This window comes from Dromiciops gliroides, chromosome 6 (genome assembly GCF_019393635.1).
Source record: "Dromiciops gliroides isolate mDroGli1 chromosome 6, mDroGli1.pri, whole genome shotgun sequence".
In the NCBI taxonomy this organism is placed as follows: Eukaryota; Metazoa; Chordata; class Mammalia; order Microbiotheria; family Microbiotheriidae; genus Dromiciops; species Dromiciops gliroides.
The window spans coordinates 247,170,889-247,189,973 of NC_057866.1; the positions used below are offsets into that span (position 1 = coordinate 247,170,889).

General features: G+C 36.4%; 1 protein-coding gene across 2 annotated transcripts in view; it reads left to right on the forward strand.

Moving 5' to 3' along the window:
- BANK1 (B cell scaffold protein with ankyrin repeats 1) overlaps positions 1-19,085 on the forward strand; it is a 426,375-nt gene that overhangs the window by 388,631 nt on the left and 18,659 nt on the right. For both annotated transcript variants that reach the window (XM_043969578.1, XM_043969579.1), the window contains exon 11: positions 13,494-13,562. In XM_043969578.1, coding sequence (XP_043825513.1) covers positions 13,494-13,562 — 69 coding nt within the window. The remainder of the gene's footprint in view (positions 1-13,493; positions 13,563-19,085) is intronic.

Here is a 19,085-nt window from a genome sequence, read left to right on the forward strand (position 1 = left end):
CACTGTACCACCTAGCTGCCCCAAGTCTTGCAATCTTTTTGGAAGGCAGTATGGCAATATCCAGTAAGAGCTACAAGATTATTCATGTACTTTGTCCCAGTATTCCCACTATAAGAATGTTATTAAAAGTTTTTTAAAAAAGGTTCTAGCTTTTAGAGAAATGTAAAACAAAATTATTTTTTTTGGAATAGGAAAAACTTGAAACAAGCTATGTTTCTAACAACAGGAATAAGGCTGCACAAAATGTGCTAAAATATATGATGAATGCATCGTTAGAAATGGCAAATATTTACTGTAAAAGAAATATGTCAAGATGTATGATGTGAAACAATGTTAAGAAAACAAAATCAGACCAACAGTATACAAAATGGCTCCAACTAATAACAGTAAAAAAAATCTGAAATATAAACAGAAGACTAAGTTCTACACACCTGTCATCTCTGTTACTGGGGAATGCTGGTGGATCACTTTGGTTGAGGAGTTCTGAGGTACACTAGGGCTAATGTCAGTCAGGTATCTGCACCAAGTCCTATACCAATGTGGGGAGACCCCAGGAGAAGAGGACCACCTAAGAAGAGATGAACTGATCCAAATATTTTGGAAAATAATTTGGAATTATGCCCAAATATTTTACCCTTTGACCCAGCAATATCACTAGTTGGTCTTTTCCAAATTAGGGGGAAATTTTTTTAAAAGCCTATATGTTTTAAAATGTTTGTAGCAGCTCTCTTTGTGGTGTCAAAGAACTAGAAATTGAAGGGAATGTCCATCAATTAGGGAATGACTCAACAAGTTGTGGTATGTGATTGTGATGGAATACTACTGTGCTATAAGAAAAGAAGAGCTCAATGATTTTAGAAAAAAAACATGTATATACTTGCATGAAATAATTTAAAGTAAAATGTTCAGAACCAAAAGAACATTGTATACAATAATAGCAATATTGCTTTAAGAACTACTTTGAGAACTACTTTGACTTTTATAAATACCCAAATATCTACATCCAGAGAAAGAACCAATAAATAGAAGTATGTATAGAATATTTTACATATATGTATATGTACACATACAGACAGACATACACACACATACACATACTATTTCTGTCTACTGGTAGCTTTCGGGGGTGGGAGGAGAAAATTATATCTGATAATTTTGTTGTATATTTGAAAGTAATAGCAAGTTGTACATAGATTTGCAATTTTATGCGCAATCATCTTTTTATTGTTCTATGTTAGGGGAATACTTGTTTTATTCCATAAATATAAAATTAAATTTAAAATTGAAAAAGCTGACCTGGCAAGATGAGGTGAGCCAGTCTCAAACAATGGAGTGGAATGAATAAGATAGCAGAAAGGAACATGTAAACAACTTCTTATATGATTTTATTAAAGCCAATATGTACATTTTAATACATCTTTAATTATTTGGAGTTATTTTCATATACAGTCTTTTTAAATTTTGTTGTATTTATCACTTGAAAATATACACACAAAGAGATACACATATAATGAATGATCCATAGACTCTCTGTGGTCTAATTTCCCTACCCTCAATTTGGATTGATATCTATCTCTACCTATTTAATGTAGAAGCTATGAAATTGAAATCTCCATACATATATATGTAGATAGGTATGTGTATATACATGTATGCATACATAAAGAGAGAGAGAGAGAGAGAGAGAGAGAGAGAGAGCTTTGAAGAAAGGAAGAGTTTCTATTCCAGTGCTAGTGGTGTGGAATGTCTACTAATATCTATAGGGAGGAAAGAATAATTAGCCATTTTCTGAATTATTCTTCTCTTTATTATACCCAATGTCAATTAACTAAACACTTCTTCCCTTATTAGACTATTAGTTTTCCTATCAGTGAAAATAATCATTAAACTGTGTAAGGATAACATCCTACATTTAGCTTCTAAAAGAAAAAAATCAACTGTACAAATACAGAAGGGAGATTTAACCACAGCTAGACCTGGAATAAGGAATTCTGGGTTCATATCCTGCTTCATACAGTTAAAAGCTACAAGACCATGGTAAAACATTTAACTGCTTATAGCCTTAGTTTCCATATAAGAAATTTTTATAAGCAATTTTGTTGAGGAAGAATTTCTCAAAATGTTGCGAGGAAAATGCATTGCAAATCCTAAAGCTTATATAAATGTACATTATAAAGACACAAGAGGAGGAGAAAAATGCTGGTGATGAACAAAAGATATAGTTTTCTTATTTTTGTTTTTATTTCTTTTTTAGTCATTTGACTCAGTATGAGTCAGCAGTGTTATGTGGTCAACAAAAATAGCTAATGTAATTTTAAGCCACAGCTAGAGAAATATAACATTCAAAGAAAGAAGGGTAATAGTCCTCATGTACTTTTAACTGGTTAGAACACATCTGGAATATTGAGTTCAACTGTCAACACCTCATTTTAACTGATAAATGGACAAAATGGAACATATTCAGAGGAAAGGAGACCAAGGTGGTAAAAAATCTGAAAACCATGTCCAATAAGAAAATATTTGAAGCATCTTTGAATTATTAACCTGAAGAAAGACTTGAGGAAAATATGATCAATGTTGACAGTTGTTTGAAGAACTAACAAAGATGATAGGGTGTAGATTTATTTTGTGTAGTTCCAGAGGATGAAACTAGGATCAATAAGTGGAAATTATAAAAAGGAATGTTTCAACTCAATAAAAGGGACATGTTTGTAACAATTAGAACTTTCCCAAAATTGATTAGAAATGGGATATTGTGAGCTTCCCAAAACTGGAATGACTCCAGAAGTGCCTCAGTGAAAACCTATAAGGGATAGTTATAGAATGTAGTCCTCTATAAATTGAATGTTGCCCTGGTGGCCTGAAAGATTCTAATACTTTCAACTCTAAAATCCTATGATGCTTTGTGGATATCCTGTAATTCTAAGTTTTATTCACTGTGGAGATAAGTTGAAATATATCTCTTTCCATGGATGCCTCCCATACAATAGTATTTCCTACATTCCAGATGGATTAGATTTAAGTCATTATTGGTTATGTCTACCTCTTCAGGAAACCTTTTGGAGTTTTCTTGGCAAAGATACTGGAGTGGTGTTGCTATTTCCTTCTCCAGTTCATTTTACAGACGAGAAAATTGAGGCAAAGAGAGTTAAGTGATTTGCCCAGGGTCACACATCTAGTAAGTTTTTTTGTTTTGTTTTGTTTTAGTGAGGCAATTGGGGTTAAGTGACTTGCCCAGGGTCACACAGCTAGTAAGTGTTACGTGTCTGAGGCTGGATTTGAACTCAGGTCCTCCTGATTCCAGGGCCGGTGCTCTATCCACTGTGCCACCTAGCTGCCCCATCTAGTAAGTTTCTGAGGAGAAATTTGAACTCAAGAAGATAAGCCTTCCTGACCCCAAGTCTGGCTCTCTATCGACTGTGCCACTTAGCTGCCCTTAAGGGATTAGAAGTCTCTGTTTAACACTTGAGCAATTGGCTGCCTTTTTTGTTTCAAGTCAATGTATCATCTTCTTCATCATCATCATCATCATATTTACATAGCATTTTTAAGGTTTGCAAATTGTTTTATAAACATTATCTAATTTAATCATCAAAATTACCCTGGAAGATAGATGCTATTGTTCTCTCCATTTTATAGATGAGGAAACTGAGACGGGCAAAGGTCAAGTAACTTGCCCAGTGTCACAGAGTAAATATCTGAGGCCAGATTTCATTGCTTTATCCATTTTACCACTAACCACTATGATGAGGACCAGTCATCATATGTAGAACCATGGAGGTAGAAGGAAGCTCCATAGAAATTCTAACTCATAGTTGGGAAAATGCTACATATTGTTGATTAGACTTTGTTGGAAGACTTCCAGTGAAGATGAACTCCCATTCTACCTTTGAATAACTCTAATTGTTAAGCATTTTGGTTTGGGGGTGTTTTTTTTAACTGCCTTAGGTGTCAACTGCCTTTTTGCAGCTTTTTCCCTTTGGTCATCTTTGTTCTTCCCTCTGTAAGCCAAGTAACCACGTCTTCTGCATCAGTGGTGACAAACTCAAATAGAAACCGAAGCCCCCAAACAATAAAGATCCCTGCTGGCCACACACTGACTTAGAAATGCATATAGTAACATTATCAAGTTTTATTGTTTTTTATTTATTTCATTATATATTAACAAATTGTATTGTGGTTTTGTGTGGGGCAATAAGGGATAAGTGACTTGCCCAGGGTCACACAGCTAGGGTCAAGTGTCTGGCCCTGGATTTGAACTCAGGTTCTCCTGAATCTGAGGCCAGTGCTTTATACACTGTGCCACCTAGCTGCACCCCCAATTGCATTTTATTCTGGTTTGGGCCTCACTCAGGAATGTTGTGGATTGCATGTGACCTGTAGGCCACATGTTTGAAATTTCTATTCTTCATAATATCTCTTCAAGTACTTGAACATAGCTGTCATGACCCCTGCTAAGTCTTGTCCATCCTTAATAATTTATTTTCTTCCTTTACCCAATAACCATGTGTCCTGAACTCAAGGCTCCTGACCATCCTCAGTGCTTTCTTCTAGATGCATTCAATGCCTTTCATAAAATGTGTTGGGGCAGCTATGTGGTACAGTGGATAGAGCACTGGCACTGGATTCAGGAGGCCTTGAGTTCAAATCCGACCTCAGACACTTGATACTTACTAGTTGTATGACCCTGGGCAAGTCACTTATCCCTCATTGCCCCGCAAAAAAAAAAAAAACAGAAAAAAGAAAAAAATGCATTGCACAAAACTAAACACCTCACCCAATATATGTGCTTAACAGAAGATAGTGAAACACTGCCACCCCATTCCTTATTTTATGCCACTTAGTCCAATATCACATTTTGTTTCCTCACCTCTTACAGTTCGGGCTTACAGTTCACTAAAGCCTCTGTTGTTTTTTCCTTATGAAAAGCTGTTATTTACTCACACTTCCCTCTTCTTGTACCTAAATACATGTTTATTCTTTCATTGCAAGACTTTACATCATTCCCTCTTAGGTTTCATCTCTCTGGTAAGAGTTTGATATCCAAGAAAAAGAGTGCTGACAAAAATATCTAGTATGCAAAGTATAGGAAGAATTTTCAAGAAATGTCAACTCTCAACAACCATATGAAATAATGCTCAGTCACTAATACAATCAAAAAAACCTAATACAATAAAAGCAAACTCAAGCTTAAAGATATACCCTTCATTTAAGCGATACAGAAATGGTCCATGTGGGAGAGTATAGGGGAAAACAGGCACATTAATAAACTGTTATTATAGCTGTTGTTTCAACCTCTCTGGAAAACAATTTGGAATTATTGCAAGAAAATTTACTGAAGGCCCTTTCCCTGGGGATGTGGACCTGCCAGAGTGCATCATTGGTTATATGTTGCAGCTCCTCATAGCTGCCTGTTCAAATGATACAATATTACTCTCTGTGTGATATTCATTTTTAATTCTTTAGCGACTATTAAAGAGTACCTGTGAGACATCACTTCCTTCTTCTGATTTCACTTATAACAGGAATGTCAAGATTGAGGTTATTCAGCTCTTTAGGTGACAAGAAGGACAATATCAGAGTTGGGTATAAAAAATGTGGCTATCACAATAAAATGTCAGTTCAAGAAGCATGTGGTATATTAGGAAGACTTTGAAATCAAATATCTTGGATCCCATTCGATTGGGGAATTGCTAAACAATTTATGGTTCATTAATATAATTGAATACTACTGTGCTATAAGAAATGATAAATGGGATCAATACAAAAAAATAAGAGAAGTCTTCTATGAATTGATACACAATGTAATAACTGGTCACCTGACTTATGAAAGCTGTAATTTTCTCCACGTAGACCCAAAAGAGATATAGTTTTAGATGTCAGCAGCACAAGTAGTGAAGACAGCAAGGTAGAGGCTTAGGAACTCAATAAATTGGAGATTGCCTGAAGAAGAAAAAAAGAGAAAATTAAATTTAAAAAGAAAAGGTCTTATTCATCTAGTTCTATTAAAGAAGACACTTCAAAACAAAAGAAATTAATCCCAGAAAGAAAAGAAAAGGGAGGGAGGGGAAAAGCAAAACAAAAAGGGGGGGAGGGGAAGGAAGCATCACAAAAAGGAGAAAAAAAGAGGAAAAAAGGAAAAACATTCATCTTCTGATAGTTCATACTCCTCTTTTGACATTCTATGTTTAAGAGATTAAAATTTGTTTCAGTAATTATGATTCGTATTAAACTCACACCTTCCAGGCTAGCATTCCTCCATGTACAAGAACAATAATGCTCTTGACCTTCCCAGGTTTTGACAATAAAGTAATAAGAAAAATTATTATATGGTCAGCTTTGAGACATATCTCATTCATTCTCCCTAATATATTTTGGGAGGTTGTCATTTCTTTTTGTTTCTTTGTTACTATTAACATTGCCTTAGACACTTATTATAAAGTATCATAATAGTCAACAGGTAGAGAACTATCTGTACAAACAGCCTACCTGATTGGAAATTGTGGATGCCATTGCCAAATGTTCATCCACCTTCCGGGGTTACAAATCTAGGAAGCAAAACTCATCTATCTCTACCACACCGGGTTTGGTCACCATGACAAGTCAAAACAAGGGTGGAGGGCCTCTAGTTCCTTCCTATGATTAAGCCAGTGAACTTACAACCTGCAGTTCATGGCTCTGGGGCCAAATATAAAATTGAATATCTGCAGATCCCTACAGATATTCAACATCTTCCCACAAACACTGCAAGACCAAGTAGCATTATATTCCATTATGTAAGTAGTACTATATTGTTTTTATAAGACCAGGCTTTTTGAGTATTAGACAAGAATAACATTGCCTTATGGGTCTTTTTTTTTTTTAATAAATGGAATGTAACTAAATTAAAGAGCCGTGTTCTAAGTTTTACTCTTATTTGAAAGTTTTTAGCAACTGCCTAGTGCAGGTTCCACCCTTCTAAGAGTGGTGTTTTCTTCTCTGTTTAAAAAGGAAAAAAAAAAAAAAAAAAGATTAGTCCATTTTGATCATTTATCTCTAGCATTGCTCTCTACTTAAGACTTAAAGATGATATTCTGTTGATCAGTATTTATGGCATAATAGCTCTGTTGTTTTGTAAATGTGCCACATGGACATATGTAAAAATGATACCTCCGTTATCAACATTTGTATTTTGGGGAAGATAGAACCTTCATTGGCATTGATCATTTTGTCTGATGGAATATCAAAATTTTGTGACATTTATTTCTTTCAGAGTAGTACAGGAATTTATATAAATTTGAAATTATACACTACAATTTATCAAATAATTTTAAGTGCTTTTGAAACATTTGATATAAATTCTTGAGCTTTCATAAGTGGCCATTTGGGGCAGGAGAAGGGATTTGATTTCTACTTGGTCTACACAATTTAGCAGCTACATAAAATAGTTTTAATTAAGCTGTCAATGGAGATAGAATGAAGATCTTTACCCAGCCATCTGTTTGGAAAATTAAGAGCTACAGAATTTTAGAAATAATTTGTCCTCATTGGACAGACCTTTACTTTTTTTCAAATATAAGTTATATGGTTGAGCATGCTCAATCTTAAACTAATAGCCTTAGATTACCCAACCTAATTTTTTTCTTTAATAATGGGCACATTCATTGCGGTTATAATCAATACATTCAAGACTTATCACAGAAAAAGGAAGGAAGGAAGGAAGGAAGGAAGGAAGGAAGGAAGGAAGGAAGGAAGGAAGGAAGGAAGGAAGGAAGGAAGGAAGGAAGGAAGGAGGAAGGAAAGAAGGGAGGAGGGAGGGAGGAGAGAGACAGAGAGATAGAGCTCAAGAGAGAGAGAGACAGAGAGAGAAAGGAAGGAAGGAAGAAAGAAAGAAAGAAAGAAAGAAAGAAAGAAAGAAAGAAAGAAAGAAAGAAAGAAAGAAAGAAAGAAAGGAAGGAAGGAAGGAAGGAAGGAAGGAAGGAAGGAAGGAAGGAAGGAAGGAAGGAAGGAAGGAAGGAAGGAAGGAAGGAAGGAAGGAAGAAAGAGAAAGAAAGAAAGAAAGAAAGAAAGAAAGAAAGAAAGAAAGAAAGAAAGAAAGAAAGAAAGAAAGAAAGAAAGAAAGAAAGAGAAAATTTATGATTCTATAGTTCTACACGTGATGACTGGTCCTCTATGATTAGTGGTGAAATAGATAAAGCAATGGACTTTGAATCAAGAAGTCCTATGTTCAAATCTGGCCTCAGACATTTACTAGCTATGTGACTCTGGGCAAATCACTTGACTTTTGTCTGCCTCAATTTCCTCATCTGTGAAATGTTGGTTGTACTTCAGTGTTTCACTTTATAAAAAATACAGAGGTGTTCGGTACAATTTGAAAGGTAAAATGGAAATGACATAAAAATAAAATAAAGCAAAATGAAAGCTTTTAAAAACCAATAAATAGGGGCAGCTAGGTGGCGTAGTGGATAAAGCAATGGCCCTGGATTCAGGAGGACCAGAGTTCAAATCCAGGTTCAGACACTTGATACTTACTAGCTGTGTGACCCTGGGCAAGTCACTTAACCCTCATTGCCCCGCAAAAAAACAAAAAACAAAATAGAAAAAACAAAAACAATAAATGCATTTCATTATACTAGTGTTGTCATATGTCAAGATCATGTGAGAGCATACAGAAAAAAGAACTGTATATTCTGAATGCAGATTGAATCATACTGTTTCTACTTTTTTGTTTGTTTTTCCCTTGTGTTCTGATTCTTCCTTCACAACATGACTAATGCAGAAATATGTTTAATGTAATTGTTCATATATAACCTCTATCATATTGCTTTCTGTCTTGGGGAGAGAGGAGGAAAGGGATGAAGGGAGAAAAAGATTGGAACTAAAAATCTTAAGTAAACAAATGTTGAAAACTACCTTTACATGTAACTGGAAAATAATAGAATACTTTTATGATTAAAAAAAAGAAATGGTACAAAGACATTAAAGGTAGCAAAAGATGTGGGTCAATCATATACTGAGGATTGAATATAACAGACGGTATCCCTGGTATCAACAAAATGTTAAAAAAAAAAAGAATCCTAGGAAAACCTCTAAAATATTAGGTATAAACTTGCTAGTTCATTTATAGGGCAAAAATATGACCAATAATTGTACTGGATATGAACATTTGGTTGGGCATGATCAGCACTGAGGAAGAGAGAAATATGAGTTCATGAATCCACTAAACTATTAAAGAACGATTTCTGTCCCCCTCCACTCCCCCCCCCCCAAAAAAAATCATGTGAGAGATGAGACTGAGATTCAAGGTAGTGCTGGTAGAATTTTAGCCTGAAAATACCTATCCCACTTCCCAAACTAAGCCACATCGAACCCTCTGGAAAGCCAAGAATCACTATTGACAACTGGTTTTTTGTGTCACAGTATGTATGTGCACATATATCAGCATTTCAGGCAACAAAATGAATTTATTAACAACACCTCTGTACCCATCCCACATTTTCCTGGCAATGATGCTCCAAGCTGGCACACCACTACCTAAAATATCTCATCATCTTAGACCATGTATGTTCCCCTTTATTCTCTAAACTGGAGGAGTTCATGTGCATTTGCTGTATTTCACTCATGCTGACTATTTGATGTCAGTTGAAGGTATTTCAGCAAAAACCAAGGCACAAAGTGGTTTTAACAAATTGACTCTGAACAGAAAGAAGAACAAATCCATTTCTGATTAATTAGTGGTTGCAAAACTCAGCAGAATCTTCCAAACATCAATTATTGCCCTTTTCAATTAGAGGTTTTATTGACTAAATTTCTACTTTGGATTCATGTTATTTCCCAAATTGATGATTTCAGCTGATTTTTAATATCAGGAGCTCCCAGCCATTATCTTAACAATATTGGCAAAAGATTAAGATTCAATATGTTATTAAAATATTAAAAGTATTTTTCTTTAAAAAATATTTTGAAGTGGCCAGAAAAAAAAGAAATACTTTTTAAAAACCTCCAATTCTTCTAATTCCTCATTAGTCAGTAAAAACCATAGACTGTATATTCTTTAAGCAAAATATTAAACTACACATGTAGCCATAAGTTTTTTGAGAAAATTGTCTCGGGCCCTTTTTCCACAGGTGTCAAATTATGATATCAAGTTTTTTTACACCCATAATCTTTCCCAGATATGCATAAATTTTCCATAGAAATTTCTTTTCTTTTTTAGTGAGGCAATTGGGGTTAAGTGACTTGCCCAGGGTCACACAGCTAGTAAATGTTAAGTGTCCGAGGCCGGATTTGAACTCAGGTTCTCCTGACTCCAGGGCCGGTGCTCTATCCGCTGCACCACCTACCTGCCCTGAAATTTCATATTTTTAAAAAATATATTTTAATTCTTCCTTCTTTTCAAAACTACATGTTCAACACACCCACCCTTTCCCTTGATATTTTCTTTTTGCCAATATTTGATACATCTTCTTGTATTATTTGGAATGACTTACATGCTCTTGGTTTTGTCCAGACCTGTGATTTCACTGGTATAGAGAACTTGCAAAACGGGGACTCACTCAAACGATGCAGATTAGCAACTCATCTTGGATGGCCATCTGGGGCATTGAGAGGCTAAATGACTTGCGTAGAGTCAAGGAGACAAAATGTGTCAGTAACAGCATTTGAATTTGGGTCTTTCTGATTCTAAGGCTACCCCTCTAATCATCTACATTAACTTGCCTTTCTGGTACTTATGCTAAGCACATATAATGATAAATTTAGAGATAGAAAAGACCTCAGGGGCCAGCTAATCTAACTCCATTTAACAATCAACTTTGTAAGCAATTTGATGAAGTGACAGGATGCTAGACAAGAGATCTGTTCCAATTAGCTGTAGTATTTTGTTATACCCTCTGTGTTCTGTAAAAAAAAAAAAAAAAAACAACCAAAAAACATTGAGGGGGCATCTAGGTGGCACAGTGGATAAAGTGTTGGCCCTGGATTCAGGAGGACCTGAGTTCAAGTCTGACCAGAAACATTAGCTATGTGACCCTGGGCAAGTCACTTAACCATCATTGCCCCGCCAAAAAAAAAAAAAAGAATTCAGGTCTTCCTGACTTAGGTTCCTTTAAAAAATAAATAAATAAATAAAATAAAACATTGAATTAGGCTAGAATGGGAGGTCCTTCTAGAAATTGCAGTAAATATGGCTTTGTAACATATTCCTGAGGAAAAACCATTTTGCTGTGGGGGAGGGGGGTGGAGGAGGGTGGATAAGACTCACCTTTAGCCTTGGCCAGTTCTCCTCCCCAATACCTTTGACTGAAGGAGGCCCTTCTAGCTTCTTAGAGTCTGATAGATTCCCATTGATGTCTTAGTGTGATCAGCTAATCAGCTGATCACAGTGTCTACTTAAGGAGTCAAGGTTATAACCATCCTCAAAGAAAACTCTTTAGTTACCCCACAGATAGGAGCAAAATACTTCCAAAAGCAAGCCCCTTTGCCCTTGAGCCCAATTTCCCACTGACTCTGTACTTTGTAGAAAATGGGTCACAAACATTTGGGACAGATATTTTGCACCAACTGTGCTTACTCTATCCCCTTTCTAAAAAACTACAGAAGATTTGCTGACTAACTGATTCTCAACTGATAATCTTCAGAGGGAAGCACACACAAGGGGGCCCTCAGGCCACTAGAATTAAAAAATCCCTCCTGACTCATCACAGGTACCTTTGGAATCCTGTAGGGAAGAGGTAACCAAGCTCTGGGGACAAAACCAATTAGGGGAGTAGATAAGGAACCTCCGAGCATACATGGGCTATATTGGAAGGCAAATCCACAAAGACAGAACCTTTACAAAACTTCATGAGTGGGGGCAGCTAGGTGGCTCAGTGGATAAAGCACCGGCCCTGGAGTCAGGAGTACCTGGGTTCAAATCCGACCTCAGACACTTAACACTTACTAGCTGTGTGACCCTGGGCAAGTCACTTAACCCCAATTGCCTCACAAATCAATCAATCAATCAATCAATCAATCAATCAATCAATCAATGAATAAATATATAAACAAACAAACAAGTAAATAAGTAAGTGAATGAATGAATGAATAAATAAATAAATCTATAAAAGGAGATGAGAAGGGTTACTATTCCTACCTAGCAAGTCGGATGAGAGATATAACTGAGAACAAAGTATTTCAAAGATTATTTGGTATTTATTATAGCCAAGACAGTGTGGCATAATATAGAGAACTTTCCTCAGAATCAGAAAAACCTAGAATCAAGTCCTGCCTTTGACATATACTAACTCCGTATCCATGGTCAATGTGAGTCACCTTTCAGGGCTCCAGGAAATTCTTGGTGACTTTAAGATATAGACCAGGTTCTGACCTCCATTGATAGAAGGAGTGTGTGCATCAAGAATTCCCTACACTAATCATCTACAGACTTTTTTCACAATTCAATCCTATCAGTTAAAAAAAAAAAAAACATGAACACAAACTTCCACATTGAAAGGGATTTCCCTATACCCATGTAATAATAAGGAAGTTAGGGGCTACAAAATCTGGTATGAAACCTGACTTCAATATTTGAAAGACTATCATAGGAAAGATATGAATTGATTCGTTCTGTTTGTCCCCCAAAAAGCAGAATATAAATGGGAGCAGGGATTCCTTTTTTCCATTATGGGTTGGACTAGATGGTTGCTGGGTATCTTCCATATCTCATATTCCGAGATGCTGTGAAGTCACATGTCTGGTTGTTCCCACCCACCCCCACACCCAGATTAATCAGAACACCGATTTAGCAGGTATTAGACATCACATAAGGTTATATTTGTGTATCCTCTTCTGCTCTCCATTTTTTTCCCTTTGGTGTATATTTTGTTGTTTTGTTTGTGTTCCTTTTTCATTTTAATCACTACCAACTTATCACCTCCCCCCATAATATACTAAGTAGAAGCTTTCCTTTAAGATGCTCAGTTTCTTATACAATACTTTCTTTTCATCAAATATTGAGATGTTTATGAGTATTCGTGATTAAGGTCTTCATAAAAATAACATTTAAAACACTAAAAATGTTGAAAGATTATTTCAATGGTTCCATCTATGAAATACATCCTTTGCTTTGCTTCCCTAAGGAAAAACAATCAAGTCTTGCTGAGCCCTGGGTGGGGGAGGAGCATGAATCACTTCTATGTAAATTTTTAATATTATCTAAGTGTTGGATTTAGCATTTTTAAGGGTCTGGGGCTTTCTTTACCTGTTAAAAAGATAAAATATCATGTTTTCAGTAAATCAGTGAGGCCTGGCATTAGCAAGATGCTACTCTAGACAAAGAAAGAGCTATCTGACATGACCAATCAGTGGCACAAATAACAAAATTGAAAACTTAATAGTTCTCCTACTCAAGAAAAAAATACATCATGGGTTGTCATTAGAGAAAATGATGTACAGCAATCTAGCTGCACAGAGATGTCTACAATTGGGTTTAGATGTTTGGGCTCAGTGAATTATGGATTCTGTATGTTTTTCAGTCTTTCAGCAGAAGACCACCAGACCCCAGCAGGATGGTGACAAAGTCCAGGCTCCTGTCAAAAAGCCAGGTAAAGAAATGAATGTGAAGGAGATTTTGACTGTTGAAGTAAAAAAAAAAAACAAAAAACCCATACTGAAACTGACTTCAGTATTGCCAACTGTTTCTGTAAAAGGATCATGGGAATATTTCTTTGACTTCCTGATGCTGACAAAAGCCACCTAGCCAGGAAACAAATAACCAGCTGCTTGAATGGTTTCATATAGTTTTGCATTGGTTAAGTTATATTCCTAATATCCTTCTCAGGAAGAGCAGTGAAACAAAAGTAACATGTTTAACCAAGAAAGCCAGAAAATGGACTTGGGAGAAGATGGTTTAGTTACCTGGCGTTTTTATATACTAGACTTATGATATCATTAATATAAGGAACTCCCAATGAGGAAACTCTTTCTACTGACACCTGTTCTGTAACACAGCAAGATAAAACACACTCTGGCAAACATCTGGTGTCACAGGACCTAGATTTTAATCCCATTTCTTATATTTCCTACCTATTGATTGGACAGGTCACTTAACTCCCTGAGCCCCAGTTACCTCATATTTAAAATTAGGTGATTAGATTTGATGGTCTCACGATCCCTTCAAAACCTAAATCTAAAACTCAATTGTCCATTGAGAGATTAAATGACTTGCCCAGGGTCACACAACCAGAAGATGTCATATGAAAAACTTAATCCTATGTCTTTGTGACACTAAGGCTGGCTCTCCATCTGCTACAGCAAGGCATTATGGGAGGTCAAATAGAGAGCCAAGTTTTCCAGGACATTCATTTAGACCAATTTTTCATAAATACTTAGAGTAGGGATTCTTAACTCAGAGTCCTTTTTTCATATTTTGATCATTGTATTTCAGCATAATTGGTTTCCTTTGTAATCTTTCTTATACATTGTATACATTTTAAAATATTCTGAGAAGGGATCCTTTAGGTTCACTGTACCACCAAATTTTCTCTGTCTTTTAAAAAGAAAGAGAAAAAAAAAAAGAAGCAGAATCTCTGGTTTAAAATGCAGCTCTGGATATTTACTAGGTGGGGTGGAACAGACCTGATCTAGTCTGCATAGTAATGGAGTGATTTTCCATATGATCCCATTAATCTGGAACCAAATATAAAGCAGGCACTAGATCTCCTTTCTGATTTCTTCTGACAAGAGATCATTGACATCCACACTGAGAAGGGTTGGCACCAAAAGCTTCATTTACCAAGAGCTCAAGAACAATATTTTCCTCTGAAATACAATGTAAACCCATTTTCAAGAGAGACTGGGGAGGGGGCACTGTATGCTTTCCATCTCTTCCTAAGATACATAGAGAGAAGAAATAAGGAAAGTATTTCTCCTTGTTTATTGACAGAATTTTTTTTTAATGTTTCCAAATGGTGAAGAGTAATTTATTAGTTGGCCTTGAAAATACACCAAAATTTATCTCAATTAATCTTTAAATTAATTCAGGTCTCAAACCACATGACACCCCCCCCCAATCTATTATCCATAGATAGACAAAGAAAAACAAATGAAACCAGCTATTTGAGCACAGCTATGTGAACACAACTGTAACTGGGTTCATTTGTATGCAGGAAGACAAGAAAGAATGAGCCAACTTCTGCCTTCTAGAACAGAGCTTTCTTAAACATTTTCCCCTCATGATTTCTTTTTCCTATGGAGGTTTTTTGAAGCAATTATGTTGAGAGTTCCGAGAGCTTACTCCTTATGATTCCTTTTTGCCCAAGAAATTTTTACACGACCCTTGGTTTGTAGGTATATTAAATAAGTATATGTAACCTTTTGCAGTTGCCAGATTTTTTGCAATCCCTACATTTAGTTATGTGACCCCTATGAGGTCATGACCCACAGTTTAAGAATCTAGATTCTGGGCAGGGGGGCGGGGCAGTTAGGTGGCACAGTGGATAAAACACTGGCCCTGGATTCAGGAGGACCTGAGTTCAAATCTGTGCTCAGACACTTGACACTTACTAGCTGTGTGACCCTGGGCAAGTCACTTAACCCTTACTGCCCCGTGAAGAAGAAGAAGAAGAAGAAGAAGAAGAAGAAGAAGAAGAAGAAGAAGAAGAAGAAGAAGAAGAAGAAGAAGAAGAATCTAGGTTCTAGAACTTAGTGAATTTCAGTAGGACCTGGAAGGTTCTAATACCAGAACCTACCCTATTTTTTTTTACAAATGAAGGTGACTACTTGCCAGTAGTTTGGACCTTGGGAGAGGGGCATCTCAAGAACCCAATCACCTGCCTCCCTCACCACTTCAAGGAAACTCTGCCTGGACTCATTCTTCAGTGATGAACATATGTCTCTCCCTTCAAACTATCTAGAATCAGTAATTATAAAACCCTGGCTACATAAATACATGCCTCAGAATATTTTTTTTAAATATATGAGAGTTGGAAGGGACTCCAGCAGCCATCTGATCCAATCCATACCTGAAAAAAAAAAAAAGAATTCCCACAGTAACATACCAGATGAGTGATTTGAAAGCTATCTGAAAAATTCCTTATCCACAAATATATTCTCCCTTACTCCCAGCCCTTCAGCCTTAACCATCCTCACACCCAATAGTCCTCTCCAGATGGACCCAATACTACACTGTTGGAATGCCTACTCCATTAATCAACAAATGTTTTCATCTTAAACCTTTTTTCTTTTTTCATCCCTTCCATCTTCTGGCTCTCACTGATACCTGGTTTTTCCCTACTGACACAGCATCCCTGGACTCTATTTCTAGGTCTGTTTGATCTTTCAGTGATATTGCAAAGTTTTAAAGAATAAAAGTAATATTAAACATGTCCACATTCATCAATTCAACAGTTAATCCAGGGCAAATACATAGTTCTTAGGGTAATCTTTCATAAAAAGAAAGGATTTCAATGCAATACATAATAAAGCCCGTCTTAGACTACAATGTGGCACCTAGATATTCTGCCAATGGGTTATTTAATTATCACAAACTCATGTGATTGATGGGTTCTTGATTTTTGCTGATTTCATAATAGTTGGAGGTTAGATATTTATTTCATTAAAATCTACTATTCTCCCTCTGAACCTGCAATTTTCTTTCTTTCTTTCTTTTTCTTTCTTTCTTTCTTTCTTTCTTTCTTTCTTTCTTTCTTTCTTTCTTTCTTTCTTTCTTTCTTTCTTTCTTTCTTTCTTTCTTTCTTTCTTTCTTTCTTTCCTTCATCTTTCTGTCTTTCTTGCCTTCCTCCTTCTTTCTTTCCTTCCTTCTTTCTTTCCTTTTTTTTTTTTTTTTTTTGGTGGGGCAATGAGGGTTAAGTGACTTGCCAAGGGTCACATAGCCAGTGTCAAGTTTCTGAGGCCGGATTTGGACTCAGATCCTCCTGAATCCAGGGCTGGTCCTTTATCCACTGTGCCACCTAGCTGCCCCCCATGAACCTGCAGTTTTCAAAGGAAATCAATGAAAGTCTGCCAGAAAGATGCAGTTGTTATGCAATTAGTATCCGAACTACTGCAGAAGCAAGATGGAGGGGCAGTTACGTGGTGCAGTGAATAGAGCACTGGCCCTGGAGTCAGGAAGACCTGAATTCTAATCCAGCTTCAGACACTTGACACTTACTAGCTGTGTGACCCTGGGCAAGTCACTTAACGCCTATTGCCGCACCAAAAAAAAGAAGAAGAAGAAGAAGACAAGACTATTATCCCCATTTGGTAACCCCAAAATATCTCTCAGGTTTATTTTAAGATTCAGTGAGGGGGGGCAGCTAGGTGGTGCCATAGATAGAGCACCGGCCCTGGAGTCAGGAGGACCTGAGTTCAAATCCAGTCTCAGACACTTAACACTTACTAGCTGTCTGACCCTGGGCAAGTCACTTATCCCCAATTGCCTCACCAAAAAAAAAAAAAAAAAAAGAGTCAATGAGGGAGTGTATATGTATTTGAGCTTCTTGAAAGGAAAGTATCCTTAAATATTCATGTTAATTATTCACTTATCATAGTTTCAATTATTTTCTGCTATATATAAACATGGGGACAGAAAAAGTTCAACACATCATTGCATTCAAAATGGGCATGACAGCAATGCTGAAGCTTTACCTGGTTTTGCTCATCTACGAAGACTTCAAATATTAGTCCAACAGGGGCAGCTAGGTTGCGCAGTGGATAGAGCACCGGCCCTGGAGTTAGGAGTACCTGAGTTCAAATCCAGCCTCAAACACTTAACACTTACTAGCTGTGTGACCCTAGGCAAGTCACTTAACCCCAATTGCCTCACTAAAAAACAAAACAAAACAAAACAAAAACAAAAACAAAAACAAAAACAAAAAAATTAGTTGTTAGGAGCACTGAGAAGTTAATTAATAATAATTAATAGTCAACATTTATATAGCACTCACTATATGCCAGGCACTGTGCTAAGCATTTTACAATTATTACCTCATTTGATCCTCACAACAGCTCTGGAAAGTAGGTGCTATTTTTATGCCCATCTTATGGATAAGGAAAGTAAGGCAAAGACAGGTTGAGTGTCTTTGCCTAGGGTCATAGAGCCAGTATGTATCATAGGTGAAGCTTGAACCAAAGTTTTCCTGATGTTAAGGCCAGCTCTACAGCATTAAACCACACAGTCTCTCATTTTGTATTTCCCCATAAGAGTACATGTGTTTTTTCCCCAATCAAGTATAAATCTGTTAAAGGTAGGAAATATATTGCCTATGGGTTTTTTTTTCATATAAATATTATTATTTTCCAGTTACATGTAGAGATAGTTTTCAACACTTGTTTTTATAAGATTTCTAGTTTCAAATTTTTCTCCCCCCTCCCCAACACAGCAAGTAATCTGATATAGGTGATATATGTACAATCACATTAAACATATTTCTGCATTGGTCATGTTATGACAGAAGAATCAGAGCAAAAAGGAAAAACCTCAAAAAAGAAAAACAACCAAAAACAATAGAAATAGTATGGTTCGATCTGCATCTAGATTCCAGTCATTTTTCCTTTTTTTCTGGATCTGAAGAACATTTTCCATCATGAGTCCTTTGGAACTATCTTGGACCATTGTATTGCTGAGAAGAGTCAATTCTATCACAGTTGAACAACACAAAATGTTGTTGAAACTGGGTACAATTTTCTCCTGGTTCTGCTCATCTCACTCACCATCAGTTCACGCAAGTCCTTCCAGGTTTCTCTGAAATCTGCCTGTTCATCATTTCTTATAGCATAATAGTATTCCACTACATTCATATGCCACAATTTGTTCAGCCATTCCCCAATTGATGGGCAACCCCTCAATTTCCAACTCCTTGCCACCACAAAAGGAGCAGCTGTAAATATTTTTATGCATGTGGATCCTTTTCCCTTTTCCATGATCTACCTGGGAAAAAGACCTAATAGTGGTATTACTGGGTCAAAGGGCAAGCAAGGCTTTATAGCCCTTTTGGCACAGTTCCAAACTGCTCTCCAGAATGGAGAGCACACAGCTCCACCAACAATGCATTAGTGTTCCAATTTTTCCACAACTTCTCCAACATTTATTATTTTCCATTTTTGTAATATTAGCCAATCTGATAGGT